Source organism: Lichenostomus cassidix, unplaced genomic scaffold, assembly GCF_008360975.1.
Source record: "Lichenostomus cassidix isolate B80296 unplaced genomic scaffold, HeHo_3.0 HiC_scaffold_39, whole genome shotgun sequence".
NCBI lineage: Eukaryota > Metazoa > Chordata > Aves > Passeriformes > Meliphagidae > Lichenostomus > Lichenostomus cassidix.
In genome coordinates this window covers 2,073,706-2,095,820 of record NW_028147446.1, presented here as the reverse complement: position 1 = coordinate 2,095,820, position 22,115 = coordinate 2,073,706, and the positions used below count along the sequence as shown (strand labels likewise).

General features: G+C 38.7%; 1 protein-coding gene across 1 annotated transcript in view; it reads right to left on the bottom strand.

Annotated features, from left to right (window-relative positions):
- The window catches only part of ATP13A1 (ATPase 13A1), a 50,314-nt gene that overhangs the window by 16,607 nt on the left and 11,592 nt on the right, over window positions 1-22,115 (bottom strand). The window contains exons 7-14 of the mRNA XM_085046164.1: window positions 15,616-15,722; window positions 14,929-15,058; window positions 12,911-12,966; window positions 11,588-11,714; window positions 9,166-9,303; window positions 6,230-6,350; window positions 3,812-3,969; window positions 1,175-1,350 (exon numbers count right to left, since the gene is read on the bottom strand). Coding sequence (XP_084902290.1) covers window positions 1,175-1,350; window positions 3,812-3,969; window positions 6,230-6,350; window positions 9,166-9,303; window positions 11,588-11,714; window positions 12,911-12,966; window positions 14,929-15,058; window positions 15,616-15,722 — 1,013 coding nt within the window. The remainder of the gene's footprint in view (window positions 1-1,174; window positions 1,351-3,811; window positions 3,970-6,229; window positions 6,351-9,165; window positions 9,304-11,587; window positions 11,715-12,910; window positions 12,967-14,928; window positions 15,059-15,615; window positions 15,723-22,115) is intronic.

Below are 22,115 nucleotides of genomic sequence, written 5' to 3'. Positions count from 1 at the left end.
GGGGAATAAAACAGGAAAAATGGGAAAAAATAGGGAAAATGGGGGAAAAAATGGGGAAAAATGGGGGAAAATAGGAATAAAATGGGGAAAATGGGGAAAAAAATGGGGAAAATGGGGGAAAAATGAGGATAAAAATGGGGGAAAATGGGAATAAAACAGGAAAAATGGGGAAAAAATGGGAAAAATGGGGCAAAATGGGGGAAAAAAGGGGGATAAATAGGAATAAAATGGGGGAAAATGGGGAAAAATGGGGGAAATGGGGGGAAAAAAGAGGAAAAAAATGGGGAAAACCCAGGAAAAAGTGAGGAGGAATGGCAGGGAATTCCCGAGGGAAAATGGGGTGAAAACGGGGAAAATGGGATTTGGGGATAATTCAGGAAAATTCAGGATAATTGAGGTGGAACTCAGGAAAACTCCTCAGGTGGAATTTGGGATAATTCAGGATAATTCAGCCTCCTCTCCCCATCCCATCTCCCAACATTCCTAAATTCCCTTTTTCCCCATTTTTTCCCCCAAAATCCCCATTTTTTCCCCATTTTTTCCCCCAAAATCCCCATTTTTCCCCACAAAATCCCCATTTTTCCCCCCAAATTCCCATTTTTCCCTTTTGCCCCCAAAATCCCCATATTTTCCCCCATTTCTTCCCCCAAAATCCCCATTTTTCCCCCATTTTCTCCCCATTTTCCCCCTGAAAATCCCATTTTTCCCCTAAAAACCCCATTTTTCCCCCAAAACCCCCATTTTTCCCCATTTTCCCCATTTTTCTCCCCAAATCCCCATTTTTCCCATTTTCCCCCAAAATCCCATTTTTCCCCCAAAATCCCCATTTTCCCCAGAATCCCCTTTTCCTGTTTTTCCCCCAAATCCCCATTTTTTCCCCATTCTTTCCTCCAAAATCCCATTTCCCATTTTCCCTAAAATCATTTTCCCCCAAAATCCCCATTTTTTCCCATTTTCCCCAAATCCCCATTTTCCAATTCTACACCCCAAATCCCCATTTTTCCCATTTCTTCCCCCAAATCCCCATTTTTTTCCCCCCAAATCCCCATTTTTCCCCATTCTTTCCTCCAAAATCCCCATTTTTTCCCCCAAAATCCCCATTTTTCCCCCAAATCCCCATTTTTTTCCCCATTTTCCCCCCCAAATCCCCATTTTCCCCCCAATCTCCCCTCACCATGCCCCGCAGTGTCTCCGGCGCTCCCTTCACAGCCGCCAGGAAGGTGTTTTCGGGTGAGTTTGGGGTTTCCAGGGAGGCTAAAACTGCCATCCTGCGCAGGGAGCTGGAGAAATGAAACCTCTGCTGAATGCGCAGGGCGGGCAGGCGCGAGCCGAGCGGGACAACCTTCTCGTCTGCAAGGAGAGGAGAGCTGCCGAGTGCGGGACTTTGGGGGGTTTGGGGGATTTTGGGGGGATTTTGGGGGAGTTTTGGGGGTTAAGGGAATTTGGGGGAATTTAGGGGATTTTGGGGGATTTGGGAAGTGGGAGATTTAGGGCTCGGGGAGTTTGGGGTGGGGGTTTAGGGAGTTTAGGGGGAATTTGGGAATTTAGGGGAGTTTAGGGGGTTTGGGGGAATTTAGGGGAGATTTGGGGGTTTGGGGGAGTTTTAGGGGAGTTTGGGGATTTTGGGGGAATTTGGGGGGGAATTTTGGGGCAATTTAGGGAGTTTTGGGGCATTTAGGGAGTTTTAGGGAATTTAGGGGATTTTGGGGAGATTTGGGAGGATTTAGGGGAGTTTTGGGGAATGGGGGAATTTGGGAGATTTGGGGCAATTTGGGGAGTTTTTGGGGATTTGGGGAGTTTTGGGGAATTTGGGGAATTTAGGGGAGTTTTGGGGGATTTAGGGAGTTTTTGGGAATTTGGGATTTGGGGGAATTTTGGGGGAGTTTTGGAGGATTTGGGGCATTTGGGGAAATTTGGGGAATTTAGGGAGTTTGGGATTTAGGGATTTTGGGGTAATTTTGTGGAGATTTGGGGAATTTGGGGGATTTTTTTTGGAGTTTTGGGAATTTGGGGGGTTTTAGGGAGTTTTGGGGAATTTGGGGAGTTTTTGGGGATTTGGGAATTTTGGGGGAGATTTGGGGAGATTTAGGGAGTTTTGGGGTGGTTTGGGGGATTTAGGATTTAGGGGAGGGGGTTTAGGGGATTTTGGGGGATTTTGGGGATTGGGGAGATTTGGGGGATTTGGGGAATTTTGGGGAATTCTGGGGGAATTTTGGAGGATTTAGGGAGTTTGGGGCAATTCGAGGAATTTTGGGGGAAATTTGGGTGGTTTTGGGGATTTTTGGGGGATTTAGGGGTATTTTGGGGGTCTGGATTTTTTGGGGGAATTTTGGGGTTTTGGGGGAGATTTGGGGGATTTGGGGTATTTAGGGGGATTTTTGGGAGGTTGGATTGTTTAGGGGGAATTTTGGGGGATTTGGGAATTTGGGGTAATTCAGGGGGTTTGGGGAATTTTGGGGGATTTAGGGGAATTTTGGGGGTCTGGGGATGATTTTGGGGATTTAGGGAATTTTGGGGTTCTGGGGATTTTGGTGGTTTAGGGGGAATTTTGGGGGATTTTTGGTGAATTTTAGGGAATTTTGTGGGTTTGGGGGATTTGGAGAATTTTGCAGGATTTAGGAGAATTTTGGGGCAATTCTGGGGAATCTGGATGGTTTAGGGGAATTTTGGAGGATTTAGGGAAATTTAGGGCACTTTGGGGAGTTTTGGGGGAATTTTGGAGGATTTAGGGGGAGTTTTAGTGGATTTGGGGGATTTTGGGGGAATTTGTGGAGTTTAGGGGGATTTGGGGGGAATTTTGGAGGATTTAGGGGAAATTTTGTGGGAATTTTGGAGGATTTATGAGTAATTTTTGAGAATTCTGGAGAATTTAGGGGGAATTTTGGGAGATTCTGGGGAAATTCTGGGGGGAATTTTGGAGAATTCGGGAGGAATTCTGGAGGATTTAGGGGGATTTTGGAGGATTCTGGAAGATTTAGGGGGAATTCTGGAGAATTCTGGAGGACTTTGGATGAATTTTGGGGGATTTTGGAGAATTTTAGGGAAATCAAAGCAATTCTGGGGACTTTGGGGAAATTCTGAACAATTCAGGTGAAATTTTGGAGGATTTAGGGGAATTTTGCAGAACTTGGGAGGAATTTTGGGGAATTCTGGAGAATTTCAGGGAATTCTAGAGGATTGAGGTAGAATTTTGGAGAATTTAGAGGAAATTTTGGGGATTCTGGAGGATTTAGGAAGAATTCTGGAAATCCAGGAGATTTAGGAGAAATTCTGGAGAGCTGAGGGAGAAATTCGGATAATTCAGGGGAAATTTTGGGGAATTCAGAAGAATTTTGGATAATTCAGGCAGAAATTGGGGTAATTCAGGCAGAATTTTGGATAATTCAACTCCCAGATGGAATTCCAAGGAATTTTCCAAGGATCAAAACTCCACTTTGGGATCCAATTAATTCCTCCTAAACCCCAAATCCCCAACATCCTTCACCCCAATTTCCATGGCAAAAAATCCCCAAAAAACCCCACAGGGAATCCATTGAATTCTCCCACCTGGGAATTGGGATTTTGGGGGTTTTCCCACCAGGAAATTGGGATTTTTCAGGATTTCACACCCAGAAATTGGGATTTTTTTGGGGTTTTTCAAGTTTTCCCACCCGGAAATCAAGATTTTTTGGGTTTTCACAGCTGAAAATTAGGATTTTTCAAGTTTTCCCAGTTGGGAATTGGGATTTTTTAGGATATTTTTGGGATTTTTCACATTTTCCCACCCAGAAATCCCAATTTTTTGGGTTTTTTTTTTGGTTTTTTGGGTTACCTCTGGTCAGAGTCCAGCCCACAGCTGCCAGCAGGGTTTTCTCCAGAGGATCTCCCACGATGTTCCCATCGTCCAGCTGAGCCAGGGAGTGACAGCAGGCGATGGTTCGCAGAGTTTCTGTCGGGAATTCTGACACAGGGAGAACCTCCTTCCCTTCCCTGGGGGGAAAAATGGGGAAAAATGGGAATTCTGTAAAAAATCCCATGAAAAATCCCATGAAAGTAGCAGAGAATATCATGGAATTAACAGAAAATGCCATTAAATCTGCATAAAATCCTATTAAATGTTCATAAAATCCTATTAAATTCCACATTAATTCCTATTAAATTCCACAAAAAATTCTGTTCTTATAAAAGTCCTATTAAATTAACATAAAAATTCTATTCAATACTCATAAAGTCCTATTAAATTCCACAAAAAATTCTATTAAATTCTTATAAAAATCCTATTAAATTCCCCATAAAATCCTATTAACTACTCACAAAATCCTATTAAATACTCATAAAATCCTATTAAATTCCAGATAAAATCCTATTAAATACTCACAAAATCCTATTAAATTCCACATGAAATCCTACTAAATATTCATCAAATCCTATTAAATTCCCCATGAAATCCAATTAAATACTCACAAAATCCTATTAAATACTCATAAAATGCTATTAAACACTTCTCACAAAATTTTATTAAATTCCACACAAAATCCTATTAAATGCTCATTAAATCCTATTAAATTCACATGAATTCTATTAAATTCCACAAAAATCTGTTAAGTTCTTATAAAAGTCTATTAAATATAAAAATCCTATTAAATACTCATAAAGTCCTATTAAATTCCACATGAAATTCCATTAAATTCCACAAAAAATTCTATTAAATTCTTATAAAAATCCTATTAAATTCTTAGAAAAATCCTATTAAATTCCGCATGAAATCCTATTAAATACTCACAAAATCCTATTAAATACTCATAAAATCCTATTAAATTCCAGATAAAATCCTATTAAACACTCACAAAATCCTATTAAATTCCACACAAAATTCTATTAAATTCTCATAAAAATCTATTAAATTCCAGATAAACCTTAAACATCACACAAATCCTATTAAATTCCACATGAAATCCTATTAAATTCTTATAAAATCCTATTAAATTCCAGATAAAAACCCATTAAATTCCACACAAAATCCTATTAAATTCCACACAAAATTCTATTACATACTCATAAAATCCTATTAAATTCCACAAAAAGTTCTATTAAATTTCTATAAAAATCCTATTAAATGCTCATAAAATCCTATTAAACACTTCTCACAAAATTTTATTAAATTCCACACGAAATCCTATTAAATGCTCATTAAATCCTATTAAATTCCACATGAAATCCTATTAAATACTCATAAAATCCTATTAAATTCCAGATAAAATCCTATTAAATACTCACAAAATTCTATTAAATTAATTAGTTAATCACCTCAGTCCAGCCACTCCTTTCAGCACTAATTAACTAATTTAATTAATTAAACTAATTAGTTAACTAATCACCTCAGTCCAGCCACTCCCCAGAGCACCAGTTAAAATAATCAATTAAAATTAATTAATTAATTAATGTAATTAATCACCTCAGTCCAGCCACCCCCCTGAGCACCAGTTAACGAATTCAATTAAAATTAATTAATTAATTAATGTAATTAATCACCTCAATCTAGCCACTCCCTGGAGCACCAGTTAAGATAATCAATTAAAATTAATTAATTAATTCAATAACTAATCACCTCAATCCAGCCACTCCCTGAAGCATCAGTTAAAATAATGAATTAAAATTAATTAATTAATTAAATTAATTAGTTAATCACCTCAGTCCAGCCATGCCCCTGAGCACCAGTTAACTAATTAAATTAATTAAATTAATTAATTACCTGAGGCCAGCCACCCCCCTGAGCACGAGGCTGTCGCTGGTCAGAGTTCCTGAATTAAATTAATTCAATAACTAATCACCTCAATCCAGCTACGCCCCTGAGCACCAGTTAACTAATATAATCAATTAAATTAATTACATTAATTAAATTAATTAAATTAACTAATTACCTGAGGCCAGCCACCCCCCTGAGCACGAGGCTGTCGCTGGTCAGAGTTCCTCAATTAAATTAATTCAATAACTAATCACCTCAGTCCAGCCACTGCCCGGAGCACCAGTTAACTAATATAATCAATTAAATTAATTAATTTAATTACATTAATTAATTACCTGAGGCCAGCCACCCCCCTGAGCACGAGGCTGTCGCTGGTCAGAGTTCCTCAATTAAATTAATTCAATAACTAATCACCTCAATCCAGCCACACCCCTGAGCACCAGTTAACTAATATAATCAATTAAATTAATTACATTAATTAAATTAATTAAATTAACTAATTACCTGAGCCCAGCCACCCCCCTGAGCACGAGGCTGTCGCTGGTCAGAGTTCCTGTCTTGTCGAAGCAGCAAACCTGAACCTTCCCAGCGAAGGGAATCCTGAAGGGCTCTGTGCAGTACACGTCTGGGATTGGGGAAAAGATGGGAATTTTGGGGGGAATTCTCATGGAAAAATCCAACCCGAAATGCCACAAAAATCCCCAAAAAAATCCCCATAAAAATCCCATTAAAATCCAAAAAAAATCCCATTAAAATCCTATTATATTCCCATTAAATTCCTATTAAAATCCCATAAAAATTCCATTAAAATCCCCAAAAAATCCCATTAAAATCCTAATAAAATCCCCTAAAAATCCCATTAAAATCCCCCAAAAAATCCCCGCAAAAATCCCCAAAAAATCCCCATAAAATCCCCCAAAAAATCCCCTAAAAATCCCATAAAAATCCCCACAAAAATCCCCATAAAAATCCCCACAAAAATCCCCATAAAATCCTATTAAAATCCTATTCAAATCCCATAAAATCCCATTAAAATCCTATAAAATCCTTCCTTCCCAGCGAAGGGAATCCTGAAGGGCTCTGTGCAGTACACGTCTGGGAAATGGGGAAAATATGGGAAAAATATGGGAATTTTGGGGGGAAATATGGGAATTTTGGGGGAATTCTCATGGAAAAATCCAACCCGAAATGCCACAAAAATCCCCAAAAAAATCCCCATAAAAATCCCCTAAAAATCTCCTAAAATCCCATTAAAATCCCCTAAAAATCCCATTAAAATCCTATTAAATTCCCATTAAATTCCTATTAAAATCCCATAAAAATCCCATTAAAATCTCCTAAAATCCCCTAAAAATCCCATTAAAATCCCCACAAAAATCCCATTAACATCCTATTCAAATCCCCAAAAAATCCCCAAAAAAATGCCATAAAAATCCCATTAAAATCCCATTAAAATCCTACAAAATCCTTCCTTCCCAGCAAAGGGAATCCTGAAGGGCTCTGTGCAGTACACGTCTGGAATTGGGGAAAAGATGGGAATTTTGGGAATTTGGGAGGGAATCCCAAAGGAAAACACATCCCAAAATGCCACAAAAATCCCCCAAAAAATCCCCATAAAAATCCCCTAAAAATCTCCTAAAATCCCATTAAAATCCCCTAAAAATCCCATTAAAATCCTATTAAATTCCCATTAAATTCCTATTAAAATCCCGCAAAAATCCCATTAAAATCTCCTAAAATCCCATAAAAATCCCATTAAAATCCCCAAAAAATCCCATTAAAATCCTATTCAAATCCCCAAAAAATCCCCCAAAAAATGCCATAAAAATCCCATAAAAATCCCATTAAAATCCTACAAAATCCTTCCTTCCCAGCGAGGGGAATCCTGAAGGGCTCTGTGCAGTACACGTTTGGGAAATGGGGAAAATATGGGAAAAATATGGGAATTTTGGGGGGAAATATGGGAATTTTGGGGAGAATTCTCATGGAAAAATCCATCCCGAAATGCCACAAAAATCCCCAAAAAATCCCATTAAAATCCCGTTAAAATCCTATTCAAATCCCATAAAAATCCTATTCAAATCCCATAAAAATCCCCCAAAAAAATCCCCATAAAAATCCTCATAAAAATCCCATTAAATTCCCATTAAATTCCTATTAAATTCCCATTAAATTCCCATTAAAATCCCCATAAAAGTCCTATTGAAATCCTATTAAAAATCCCCCTAAAAATCCCACAAAATTCCCAAAAAATCCCCACAAAAATCCCCATAAAATCCTATTAAAATCCTATTCAAATCCCATAAAATCCCATTAAAATCCTACAAAATCCTTCCTTGCCAGCAAAGGGAATCCATGGCAATTTGGGGGGAAATTCTATCAGAATCCCATGGCAAAAAACACCCCAAAATCCTACGCAAAAATCCCATTAAAATCCTGTTAAAATCATCCCCAAATCCTGTTAGAAGCTTCCTAAAATTGCTCAAAATCGCAGAAAACCATCAGAAAATCCCACCAAAAAAATCCCACAAAATTCGCAGAAAATCCTCTCCAAAAATCCCAGAAAATTCACAAAAAATCCTCCCAAAATTCACCAAAAATCCACAAAAAATTCACAAAAAATCCTCACAAAATTCGCAGAAAATTCCACAAAATTCACAAAAAATCCTCACAAAATCCACAAAAAATTCACAAAAAAATCCCAAAATCCCCCAAATCCCACCCAAAAAATCCCTCCAAAATCCCCCAAAAAATCCCAGAAAATTCCCAGAATATCCTCACAAGATTCGCAGAAAAACACCACAAAATTCGCAGAAAATCCCACAAAATTCACAAAATATCTGCAAAAAATCCCAGAAAATTCACAAAAAATCCTCACGAAATTCGCAAAAAATTCACAAAAAAATCCCAGAAAATTTGCAAAAAATCTCCAAAAAATCCCCCAAAAATCCCCCAAAAAATCCCAGAAAATCCTCACAAAATTCGCAGAAAATTCCACAAAATTCACAAAAAATCCTCACAAAATTCACAAGAAATTCGCTAAAAATCCCAGAAAATTCACAAAAAATCCTCACAAAATTCACCAAAAATCCACAAAAAATTCACAAAAAATCCTCACAAAATTCGCAGAAAATTCCACAAAATTCACAAAAAATCCTCACAAAATCCGCAAAAAATTCCCAAAAAATCCCTGAAAATTCACAAAAAATCCTCACCAAAAATCCTCAAAACCCACAAAAAAAAAATCCCACAAAATTCGCAGAAAATCCTCACGAAATTCACAAAAAATCTGCAAAAAATCCCATAAAATTCACAAAAAATCCCAAAAAATTTGCAAAAAAATCCCTCAAAAATCCCCAAAAAATCCCCAAAAAATCCCCCAAAAATCCCCGAAAAATCCCCCAAAAATCCCCAAATATTGTGAATTTTGTTTTTCTCACAGAGCTTGGCGAGGGCGATGAGGGAGGTGTTGACAGCCAGCGAGAGCTCGATGGGGAGCTCAGGGGGAACCACCGAGGTCAGGATCAGAGCACATTCCAGAAACAGACGGTATTGGTTCCTCCTGGGGTCCTTGGTGCCTGGAGAACATGGAAAAATGGGGAAAATCCATGGGAAAATGGGAAAAAACGGGAAAAAAACCATTAAAATCCATGGGAAAATGGGAATAAATGAGAAAAAAATGGGAAAATATCATTAAAATCCATGGGAAAAAGGGAGTGGGATGAGAGCACACTCCAGAAACAGACGGTACTGATTCCTTCTGGGGTCCTTGGTGCCTGGAAAACATGGAAAAATGGGGAAAAATGGGAAAAAACGGGAAAAAAATCATTAAAATCCATGGGAAAATGGGAATAAATGAGAAAAAAATGGGAAAAAATCATTAAAATCCATGGGAAAAAGGGAGTGGGATGAGAGCACTCTCCAGGAAAAGCTGGGACTGATTCCTCCTGGGGTCCTTGGTGCCTGGAAACGGGGAGAAAACAGGGAAAAATGGGAAAAAACGGGAAAAAAATCATTAAAATCCATGGGAAAATGGGAAAAAAATCATTGAAATCCATGGGAAAATAGGAAAAGTCATAGGAAAATGGGATTGGGATGAGAGCACTCTCCAGAAAGAGATGGTATTGATTCCTCCTGGGGTCCTTGGTGCCTCGAAATGGGGAGAAAACAGGGAAAAATGGGAAAAATCCATGGGAAAAAATGGGAAAAAAATAATTAAAAACCATGGGAAAACCATGGGAAAACCATTAAAATCCATGGGAAAATGGGAAAAGTCATAGGAAAATGGGATTGGGATGAGAGCACACTCCAGGAAAAGCTGGTACTGGTTCCTCCTGGGATCCTTGGTGCCTGGAAAACATGGAAAAATGGGGAAAATCCATGGGAAAATGGGAAAAAACGGGAAAAAAATCATTAAAATCTATGGGAAAATAGGAAAAATCATAGGAAAGAGGGATTGGGATGAGAGCACTCTCCAGGAAGAGATGGTATTGATTCCTCCTGGGGTCCTTGGTGCCTGGGAATGGGGAGAAAACAGGGAAAAATGGGAAAAATCCATGGGAAAATGGGAAAAAACGGGAAAAAATCATTAAAATATATGGGAAAACCATCGAAATCCATTGAAAACCCATTGAAAATTATGAGAAAATGGGAAAAGTCATAGGAAAATGGGATTGGGATCAGAGCACTCTCCAGAAACAGATGGTACTGATTCCTTCTGGGATCCTTGGTGCCTGGAAAACATGGAAAAATGGGGAAAATCCATGGGAAAATGGGAAAAAATGGGAAAAAACCCATTAAAATCTATGGGGAAACCATTAAAAACAATGGAAAATTCATTGAAATCCATGAGAAAATAGGAAAAATCATAGGAAAAAGGGATTGGGATGAGAGCACTCTCCAGAAAGAGATGATATTGATTCCTCCTGGGGTCCTTGGTGCCTGGGAATGGGGAAAAAACAGGGAAAAATGGGAAAAATCCATGGGAAAATGGGAAAAAATGGGAAAAAAATCATTAAAATCTATGGGAAAACCATTAAAAACCCATTGAAAACCATGGGAAAATGGGAAAATGGGATTGGGATCAGAGCATTCTCCAGGAACAGGTGGTACTGGTTCCTCCTGGGGTCCTTGGTGCCTGGAAAACATGGAAAAATGGGGAAAATCCATGGGAAAATGGGAAAAAATGGGAAAAAAACATTAAAATCTATGGGAAAACCATTAAGAACCCATTGAAAAACATGAGAAAATGGGAAAAATCATAAGAAAATGGGACTGGGATGAAAGCACATTCCAGGAACAGGCAGTATTGATTCCTCCTGGGATCCTTGGTGCCTGGAAATGGGGAAAATCCATGGAAAAATGGGGAAAAAACCATTAAAATCCATGGGAAAACCATTAAAAACCATTGAAAACCCATTGAAAACTAGGAGAAAATGGGCAAAGTGATAAGAAAATGGGATTGGGATGAAAAATGGGATTTTTCCCCCAAATTTTGGCACAAATTCCCCATTTTCCCCCAAATTTTGGGTTAAATTCTCCATTTTCCCCCAAATTTTGGCACAAATTCCCTATTTTTCCTCCCAAATTTCGGGTTAAATTCCCCATTTTCCCCCAAATTTTGGGTTAAATTCCACATTTTCCCCCAAATTTTGGGTTAAATTCCCCATTTTTCCCCCAAATTTCGGGTTAAATTCCCCATTTTTCCCCCAAATTTCGGCACAAATTCCCCATTTCCCCCCAAATTTTGTGTTAAATTCCCCATTTTTCCCCCAAATTTCGGCACAAATTCCCCATTTTCCCCCCAAACTCTGTGCCAATCCCAGAATTCCCATCAGAATTCCCGAAATTCCCAGTTTTTACCCTGGATCCAGACGTAGGCAGCTGCAGCCACGGCGAAGATGAGCAGGAAGAGGATGAAGATGAAAGTTTCCAGATTGTTTGCTGTGACTCTCTTCACCCCAAACAGGATTGTCCTCAGCAGCTTCCCCTGGAAAGGAGCAATTCCTGAAAATCCCAAAGAATTCCCGAAAATCCTAAAGAATTCCCGAAAATCCCGAAGAATTCCCAAAAAATCCTGAAGAATTTCTTAAAAAATCCCAAAGAATTTCTTAAAAATCCTAAAGATTTCATTCAAAATCCCGAAAAATTCCCGGAAATCCCAAAGAATTTCTTAAGAAACCCAAAGGAATTCCCGGAAATCCCACAGGGATTCCTGAAAATCCTGAAAAATTTCTTAAAAATCCTAAAGATTTCATTCAAAATCCCCAAAGGAATTCCCAAAAATCCCAAAGGAATTCCCAAAAATCCCGAAGAATTCTCGGAAATCCTGAAGAATTTCTTTAAAATCCTAAAGATTTCATTCAAAATCCCCAAGAAATTCTCAAAAATCCCCAAGAATTCCTTAAAAATCCCAAAGGATTCCTTAAAAATCCTGAGGAATTCCCAGAAATCCCAAAGGAATTCCCGAAAAATCCTGAAGAGTTTCTTAAAAATCCCAAAGAATTCCTTAAAAATCCCAAAGGAATTCCTGAAAATCCTGAAGAATTCCCAGAAATCCTGAAAAATTTCTTAAAAATCCTGAAGATTTCATTCAAAATCCCAAAGAATTCCCAAAAATCCCGAAGAATTTCTTAAAAATCCCAAAGGAATTCCCAAAAATCCTAAAGAAATCCCCAAAATCCCAAAGGAATTCCCGAAAAATCCCAAAGAATTTCTTAAAAATCCCAAAGGAATTCCTGAAAATCCTAAAGAATTCCCAAAAATCCTGAAGAATTTCTTAAAAATCCCAAGGGATTCCTTCAAAATCCTCCAGAATTTATCCAAAATCAACAGGAATTCCTTCAGAATCCCAAATTTATTTCTCCTTTTCCCCAAATTTATTTCTCCTTTTCCCAAATTTATTTTCTTTTCCCAAATTTATTTTCTTTTCCCAAATTTATTTCTCCTTTTTCCCAAATTTATTTCTCCTTTTCCCCAAATTTATTTCTCCTTTTTCCCAACTTTTATTTCTCCCTTTTCCCCAAATTTATTTTCTTTTCCCAAATCCATTTCTTCCTTTTCCCAACTTTTATTTCTCCCTTTTCCCAATCCTGGCATTCCCAAGTTCCCCAAAATCCCCCAAAATCCCCCAAAATCCCCCAAAATTCCCCGGAATGTTCCGGAATGTTCCGGAATGCTGCTCACCTGGGAGGTGTTGAAGCCGGTGCGCAGAGCGAATGCCAAGCAGCCGTTGTCCACAGCTGGAAAATTCCAGAAAATTCCATGAAATTCCAGCGAAATTCCATGGAAAATCCCGTTAAAAATCACTCCAAAAATTCCCTTTTTTCCCCCACCCAAAAATCGCATTTTTTCACTTAAAAACCCCTCAAAAAATCCCATTTTTCCTCCAAAAATCCTCCCGAAAATCACATTTTTCATCCAAAAAATCCCTCCAAAAATCACATTTTTTCCCCTAAAAATCCGATTTTTTTTTCCTGTTTCCTCCTGTCCTTCCCAGGTTGGGTTTTGGGTTCTTCTCCCTAAATTTTGGGATTTTTCTCCCCAAATTTTTGGGGTTTTTTCCTCCTCTCTGACCCTCTTTGTCTCTGGCTCAGTGTGCAACCTGCTGGGACCCAAAAATCACCCAAAATCATAAAAATCACCCAAAAATTATCATAAAAATCACCCAAAAATTAGCATAAAAATCACCCAAAAATCACCCAAAAATCATCATAAAAATCATCATAAAAATTATCCAAAAATCACCCAAAAATCATCATAAAAACCATACTAAAAATTACCTAAAAATCATAAAAATCACCCAAAAATCACCATAAAAATCCCCCAAAAATCATCATAAAAATCACTACAAAAATCACCTAAAAATAATCATAAAAATCACCATAAAAATCACCCCAAAATCACCTAAAAATCACCCAAAATCATCATAAAAATCACCCAAAAATCACCCAAAAATCATCATAAAAATCATAATAAAAATTACCTAAAAATCATAAAAATCACCCAAAAATCACCATAAAAATCCCCCAAAAATCACCATAAAAATCATCCAAAAATCATCATAAAAATCACTATAAAAATCACCCAAAAATAATCATAAAAATCACCATAAAAATCACCCCAAAATCACCCAAAAATCACCCAAAAATCACCTAAAATCATCATAAAAATCACCCCAAAATCACGCAAAAATCATCATAAAAATCATAATAAAAATTACCTAAAAATCATAAAAAAACACCCAAAAATCACCATAAAAATCACCCAAAAATCATAAAAATCACCCAAAAATTTTGTGATGGGGATTTTGGGATTTTTGGGCATTTTGGGATGGGAATTTCGGGAATTCCCAGAATTTTGGGATGGGGAAGTTTGGGATTTTTGGGGATTTTGGGATGGGGATTTTGGGAATTCCCAGGAATTTTGCAATGGGAATTTAGGGAATTTCATGAATTTTGCTATGTGGATTTTGGGATATTTGGGGTTTTTGGGATGGGGATTTTGGGGATTTTGGGAATTTCAGAGATTTTGGGATGGGGATTTTGGGATTTTTGGATGGGGATTTTGGGAACTCCTGGGAATTTTGGGATGGGGATTTTGGGATTTTTGGATGAGATTTTTGGATGAGATTTTTGGGATTTTAGGATGGGAATTTTTGGGGATTTTGGGATGGGAATTTTTGGGAATTCCCAGGTTTTTGGGATGCTCACGCCGGAGCCCCGTGGAGGCTCTCTGGGGAGGGATGTGCTGCACCACCCTGACCCCATGTGGGAATTTTGGGAATTTCAGGATGTGGATTTTTGGGAATTTCAGGATTTTTGGGATTTTGTTGGGATGCTCACGCCGCAGTCCAGCCGAGGCTCTCTGGGGAGGGATGTGCTGCACCACCCTGACCCCATGTGGGAATTTTGGGATGAGAATTTCAGGAATTTCAGGATTTTTGGGGATTTTTAGGATGCTCACGCCTGAGCCCAGCCGAGGCTCTCTGGGGAGGGATGTGCTGCACCACCCTGACCTCTGTGGGAATTTTGGGATGGGAATTTTGGGAATTTCAGGATTTTTGGGATTGTTGGGATGCTCACGCCGCAGCCCAGCGGAGGCTCTCTGGGGAGGGATGTGCTGCACCACCCTGACCCCATGTGGGAATTTTGGGAATTTCAGGATGGGGATTTCAGGAATTTTGGGGATTTCAGGATGCTCACGCCTGAGCCCCGCCGAGGCTCTCTGGGGAGGGATGTGCTGCACCACCCTGGTTCCCCCGAAGAGCACGTGCAGCCGCCCGTCCGAGCTCAGGTCCAGGATGTGCTCAGGGCTGCGACCTTCCACCGGCTCCTGGGGGGGGAAATTCCTGCTTTTCCATGCCATTCCTACTCGAATTCCCTTTTTTCCCAGTTTTTTCTCTTTTTTCCCCCCATTTTTCCCCCATTTTTTCCGATTTTCTCCCATGTTTTCCCCATTTTCTCCCATTTTTCCACCAATTTTCCCCCATTTCTCCCATTTTTCTCCATTTTTTCCCCATTTTCCCAGTTTTTTCCACATTTTTCCCCAATTTCTCCCATTTCTTCCCCATTTTTCCCCCATTTTCCCCCATATTTTCCCCCATTTTTCCCATTTTCCCTTTTTCCCACTTCCCTTTTCCCCCATTTTTTCCTATTCTCTCCCATTTTTCCCCCATTTTCCCCCATTTTTCCCCCATTCTCCTCCTTTTTTCCCCATTTCCTCCCATTTCCCCATTTTCCCCATTTTTCCCCAATTTTAGCAGTTTTCCATTTCCCCCATTTTCTCCCATTTTTTCCCCCAATTCCCCCATTTCTTCCCCGTTTTTCCCCAATTTCCCAATTTTTCCTCCATTTTTTCCCAATTTCCCAGGTTTTTTCCCCATTTCCCACCTTCATCTGCGGCACAGACTCTCCTGTCAGCATCGCCTCATCCACGATGCATTTTCCTCTCAGCAGCAGAACGTCACAGGGAACCAGATTGTCCTGGGGGGAGCGACCTGGGGGCCCAAAATCCCATAAAATACACCCAAAAATCCACCCCAAAATCCCACAAAATACACCCAAAAATCCACTCAAAAATCCCACAAAATACACCCAAAAATCCCAGAAAATCCACACAAAATACACCCAAAAATCATCACAGAATCAACCCAAAAATCCCAGAAAATCCACCCAAAAATCCACCCAAAAATCCCACAAAATCCACCCAAAAATCATCACAGAATCCACCCCAAAATCCCAGAAAATCCACCCCAAAATGCACCCAAAAATCATCACAGAATCAACCCAAAATCCCACAAAATACACACAAAAATCCACCCAAAAATCCCAGAAAATCCCACAGAATCCCACAAAAATCCACCCCAAAATCCATCCAAAAATCCCAGAAAATCCACCCCAAAATCCCAAAAATGCACCCAAAAATCCCACAGAATCAACCCAAAAATCAACCCAAAAATCCCACAAAATACACCCAAAAATCCACTCAAAAACCATCACAGAATCAACCAAAAATCATCACAAAATCAACCCCAAAATCCCACAGAATCCACCCCAAAATCCCAAAAATCCACCCAAAAACCATCACAGAATCCACCCAAAAATCCCACAAAATCCACCCAAAATTCCCACAAAATCCACCCAAAATACACACAAAAATCCCAAAAATCCACCCAAAAACCCCACAGAATCAACCCAAAAATCATCACAAAATCCACCCAAAAATCCCACAAAATCCACCCAAAAATCCACCCAAAAATCCCACAAAATCCACCCAAAAATCCACCCAAAAATCCCACAGAATCCACCCAGAAATCCACCCCAAAATCCACCCCAAAATCCCACAAAATCCACCCAAAAATCATCACAGAATCAACCCAAAATCCCACAAAATCCACCCAAAAATCCACCCCAAAATCCACCCAAAAATCCCACAAAATCCACCCAAAAATCCCACAAATCCACCCAAAAATCATCACAGAATCAACCCAAAATCCCACAAAATACACACAAAAATCCACCCAAAATCCCACAAAATACACACAAAAATCCCACAGAATCCACCCCAAAATCCCAGAAAATCCACCCAAAATACACACAAAAATCAACCCAAAAACCGTCACAGGATCCACCCCGAAATCCCAGAAAATCCACCCCAAAATCATCACAAAATCCACCCAAAAATTAAAAAAAATTCACCCAAAATCCCACAGAATCCAGCCAGAAATCCCAAAAATCCCACAGAATCAACCCCGAAATCCCATAAAATCCACCCAAAAACCATCACAGGATCCACCCCAAAATCCCAGAAAATCCACCCAAAAATCCACTCAAAAATCCCACAAAATACACCCAAAAATCATCACAGAATCAACCCAAAAATCCACCCAAAAATCCACCCAAAAATCCACCCAAAAATCATCACAAAATCCACCCAAAAATCCACCCAAAAATCCACCCAAAAATCCACCCAAAAATCATCACAGAATCCACCCCAAAATCCCACAAAATCCACCCCAAAATCCCACAAAATCCACCCCAAAATGCACCCAAAAATCATCACAGAATCAACCCAAAATCCCACAAAATCCACCCAAAAATCCCACAAATCCACCCAAAAATCATCACAAAATCCACCCAAAAATCCCACAAAATCCACCCAAAATCCCACAAAATCCACCCAAAAATCCACCCAAAAATCCCACAAAATACACACAAAAATCCCACAGAATCCACCCCAAAATCCCAGAAAATCCACCCAAAATACACACAAAAATCCCAAAAATCCATCCCAAAATCCCACAGAATCAACCCAAAAATCCACCCAAAAACCATCACAGAATCCACCCAAAAATCCCAGAAAATCCACACAAAATACACGCAAAAATCCCACAAAATCCACCCAAAAATCATCACAGAATCAACCCAAAAATCCACCCAAAAATCATCACAAAATCCACCCAAAAATCATCACAAAATACACCCAAAAATCCACCCAAAAATCCCACAGAATCCACCCAGAAATCCACCCAAAAACCCCAAAAATCCACCCCAAAATCCATCCAAAAATCCCAGAATATCCACCCCAAAATCCCAAAAATGCACCCAAAAATCATCACAGAATCAACCCCAAAATCCCACAAAATCCACCCAAAAATCCCAAAAATCCTCACAAAAATCCACCCCAAAATCCCAAAAATCCACCCAAAAATCCCACAGAATCACACAAAAACCTCACAGAAGCACAAAAAAAAAAATCCCACAGAATTCCCAAAAAAAATTCCACAAAAACCCCACAAAATCCACCCAAAAACACTCACAGGAATCCCACAAAATTCCCCCCAAAAATCAACGTGAAATTCAGAAAAAAACCCACAAAAATTCCCCCCAAAAAAATCACAAAATTCGCAGAAAATTCCACAAAATTCACAGAAAATCCTACAAAAATCACCCCAAAAAAATCCTGTTAAAAGCTTCCTAAAATCCCATAAAACCCTCACAGAATCCCACAAAATTCCCCCAAAAATCCTCAAAAAATCCCCACAAAATCCCCCCAAAAATCCCACAAAATTTGCAGAAAACCCTCACAGAATTCACCCAAAAAAATCCTCACAAAATTCACAGAAAAAATCCCACAAAATTTGGAAAAAAATCCTCACGAAATCAGCAAAACGTTATTACAAAATTCACAGAAAAATCCCACAAAATTTGCAGGAAATCCTCACAAAATCAGCAAAACGTTATTACAAAATTCACAGAAAAATCCCACAAAATTTGGAAAAAATCCTCACGAAATTAGCAAAACATTATCACAAAATTCACAAAAACATCCCACAAAATTCACAGAAAAATCCCCCAAAATTTGCAGGAAATCCTCACAAAATTCCCAAAAATTCCGACGGAAAAAAGGGAATTTTTCTCCCTCCCAACCCCAAAACTGAGCAATTCCAGGCTGATTTTTCCAGCTTTTTTTGGGGATAAACGGAAATCCCAACGGGACTTCCCTGAAAATGGGAATTCAAAGCCTCAAAACTCTCCTCAATTCCACCAAAAATGTGCAAAAATTCCAGCAAAAATTCCCAAAATTTGGGAGTTTCCCATGGGAATTGAAAGCTTCAAAATTTTCCTGAATTCCAGGAAAAATTAGGGAAAAAATCCCAAATTTTGGGAGTTTTCCGTGGGAATTCAAAGCCTCAAAATTCTCCTCAATTCCAGCAAAAATGAGCAAAAATTAGGGAAAAAATCTCAAATTTTGGGAGTTTTCTGTGGGAATTCAAAGCCCCAAAATTCTCCTCAATTCTGGTAAAAATTAGGGAAAAATCGCAAAATTTTGGGACTTTTCCATGGGAATTTAAAGCTTTAAAATTCCCCTCAATTCCGGCAAAAATTCCAGCAAAAAAATCCCAAATTTTGGGACTTTTCCATGGAATTCAAAGCCTCAAAATTGTCCTTAATTCCAGCAAAAATTAGGGAAAAAAATCCTAAATTTTGGAAATTTTCTGTGAGAATTTAAAACCTCAAAATTCTCCTGAATTCCAGCAAAAATTAGGGAAAAAAATCCGAAATTTTGGGAATTTTCTATGGGAATTCAAAGCTCAAAATTCTCCTTAATTCCAGCAAAAATTAGGGAAAAATTCCCAAAATTTGGGAGTTTTCCGTGGGAATTCAAAGCCTCAAAATTCCCCTCAATTCCAGGAAAAATTAGGGAAAAAAATTCCCAAAATTTAGGAGTTTTCCGTGGATTCCTACCGATGGAGATGATGTCACCAGGGATGATGTCATCGCTGCAGATCGGGCGCCACTTCCGGTTCCGGTAGACCTGGAATTCCCAAAAAAAACCTGGAATTAGGGAAAAACCACGGGAAGGAGGAGAATCCCAAAAAATTGGGGTTTTTGGGGTGAGATTGGAGGGTAAAAGCTAAAAAATGCAATTTTTGGGATGGGAAAAGCTAAGAAAAATGTGATTTTTTGGATGAGGAAACCTAAAAAATGTCATTTTTGGGATGGGAAAACCTAAAAAATGGCTTTTTTGGGATGGGAAAACCTAAAAAATGGCTTTTTTGGGATGAGATCTAAGGGAAAAACCTAAAAAATGCCATTTTTGGGATCTAAGAACCTAAAAAAATCTCATTTTTGGGATGAGATCTGAGGGAAAAACCTAAAAAATCTCATTTTTGGGATGGGAAAACCTAAAAAATGTCATTTTTGGGATCTGAAAACCTAAAAAAAATCTTATTTTTGGGATGAGATCAGCAGGAGAAACCTAAAAAAATGGCATTTTTGGGATGGGATTTGAGGGAAAACCAAAAATAATCTCATTTTTGGGATGAGATCTGAGGGTAAAACCTAAAAAATGCAGTTTTTGGGATGGGAAAAGCTAAGAAAAATGTGATTTTTGGGATGAGGAAACCTAAAAAATCTCATTTTTGGGATGGGAAAACCTAAAAAATGTCATTTTTGGGATCTAAGAACCTAAAAAATTGCATTTTTCAGATGAGACCAGCAGGAAAAACCTAAAAAATGTCATTTTTGGGATCTAAGAACCTAAAAAAATCTCATTTTTGGGATGAGATCTAAGGGAAAAACCTAAAAAAATGGCATTTTTGGGATCTAAGAACCTAAAAAAATCTTATTTTTGGGATGAGATCAGCAGGAAAAACCTAAAAAAATGGCATTTTTGGGATGGGATTTGAGGGAAAACCTAAAATAATCTCGTTTTTGGGATGAGATCTGAGGGTAAAACCTAAAAAAATGTCATTTTTGGGATGGGAAAACCTAAAAAATCTCATTTTTGGGATGGGAAAACCTAAAAAATGGCTTCTTTGGGATGAGATCTAAGGGAAAAACCTAAAAAATGCCATTTTTGGGATGGGATTTGGGGGAAAATCCCAAAAAGTCCAAATTTTGGGATGGAACCAGTGGGGAAACTGCAGGAAAATCCCAAAAATCCCATTTTTGTGACAAAACCAGCAGGAAAACCCCCAAAACATCCCCAAAAAAATCCCATTTTTGTCACAGAATCAGTGGGAAAAGCCAAAAAAATCCCTGAAAATCCCATTTTTGGGATGGGATTTGGGGGAAAATCCCCGAAAAATCCCATTTTTGTGACAAAATCAGCTGGAAAATCCAAAAAAAACCCCTGAAAAATCCCATTTTTGTGACAAAACCAGCAGGAAAACCCCCAAAAAATCCCATTTTTGTGACAGAATCAGACGGAAAACCCCAAAAAATCCCTGAAAAATCCCATTTTTGGGATGCAACCAGTGGGAAAACTGCAGGAAAATCCCCAAAAATCCCGTTTTTGTGACAGAATCAGTGGGAAAACCCCAAAAAATCCCCAAAAAATCCCATTTTTGTCACAGAATCAGTGGGAAAAACCCCAAAAAATCCCTGAAAATCCCATTTTTGGGATGGGATTTGGGGGAAAATCCCCGAAAAATCCCATTTTTGTGATAAAACCAGCTGGAAAATCCCCAAAAAAAACCCAAAAAATCCGATTTTTGTGACAAAACCAGCAGGAAAATCCCAAAAAAACCCCCAAAAAATCCCATTTTTGTCACAGAATCAGTGGGAAAAGCCAAAAAAATCCCTGAAAATCCCATTTTTGGGATGGGATCTGGGGGAAAATCCCCAAAAAATCCCCAAAAAATCCCATTTTTTTTCCCAAACCCCTCAAAAAAAGCCCAAAATTCCCAAAATTCCACAGATTTCCCCCAAACCCACCTGGATCATGTAGGGTCTGTTGCCCATTTTCCTGATTTCTGCCAAATTCCTGAGCTGCTGCTGCACCAGCGACGCCTCGAAAGCCACCAGCATGGAGAGGGTGAAGACACTGTAGTACCAGTACTCATCCAGGCACCATAAACCCACACAGAACACCTGGGAAATCCCAAATAAATCCCATAAAAATCACTAAAAAATCCCTAAAAAAATCCCCCAAAAAATCCCTGAAAAATCCCCAAAAAAATCCCCCAAAAACTCCCCAAAGAATCCCTGAAAAATCCCCAAAAATCCCTAAACCCCCAAAAAATATATAAAATCCCCAAAAAATCCATAAAATCCTAAAATCCCAAAATCCAACAAAATCCTCTAAATCCCCAAAAATCCCCAAAAAATCCCCCAAAAAATCCCCCAAAAATCCCTAAAAATCCCTAAAAAAATCCCCCAAAAATCCCGTGGTGAACAGGCTGTAGTACCAGTACTCATCCAGGCACCACAAACCCACACAGAACACCTGGGAAATCCCAAATAAATCCCATAAAAATCACTAAAAAATCCCTAAAAAAATCCCCCAAAAAATCCCTGAAAAATCCCCAAAAAAATCCCCCAAAAACTCCCCAAAGAATCCCTGAAAAATCCCCAAAAATCCCTAAAAACCCCCCCAAAAAATC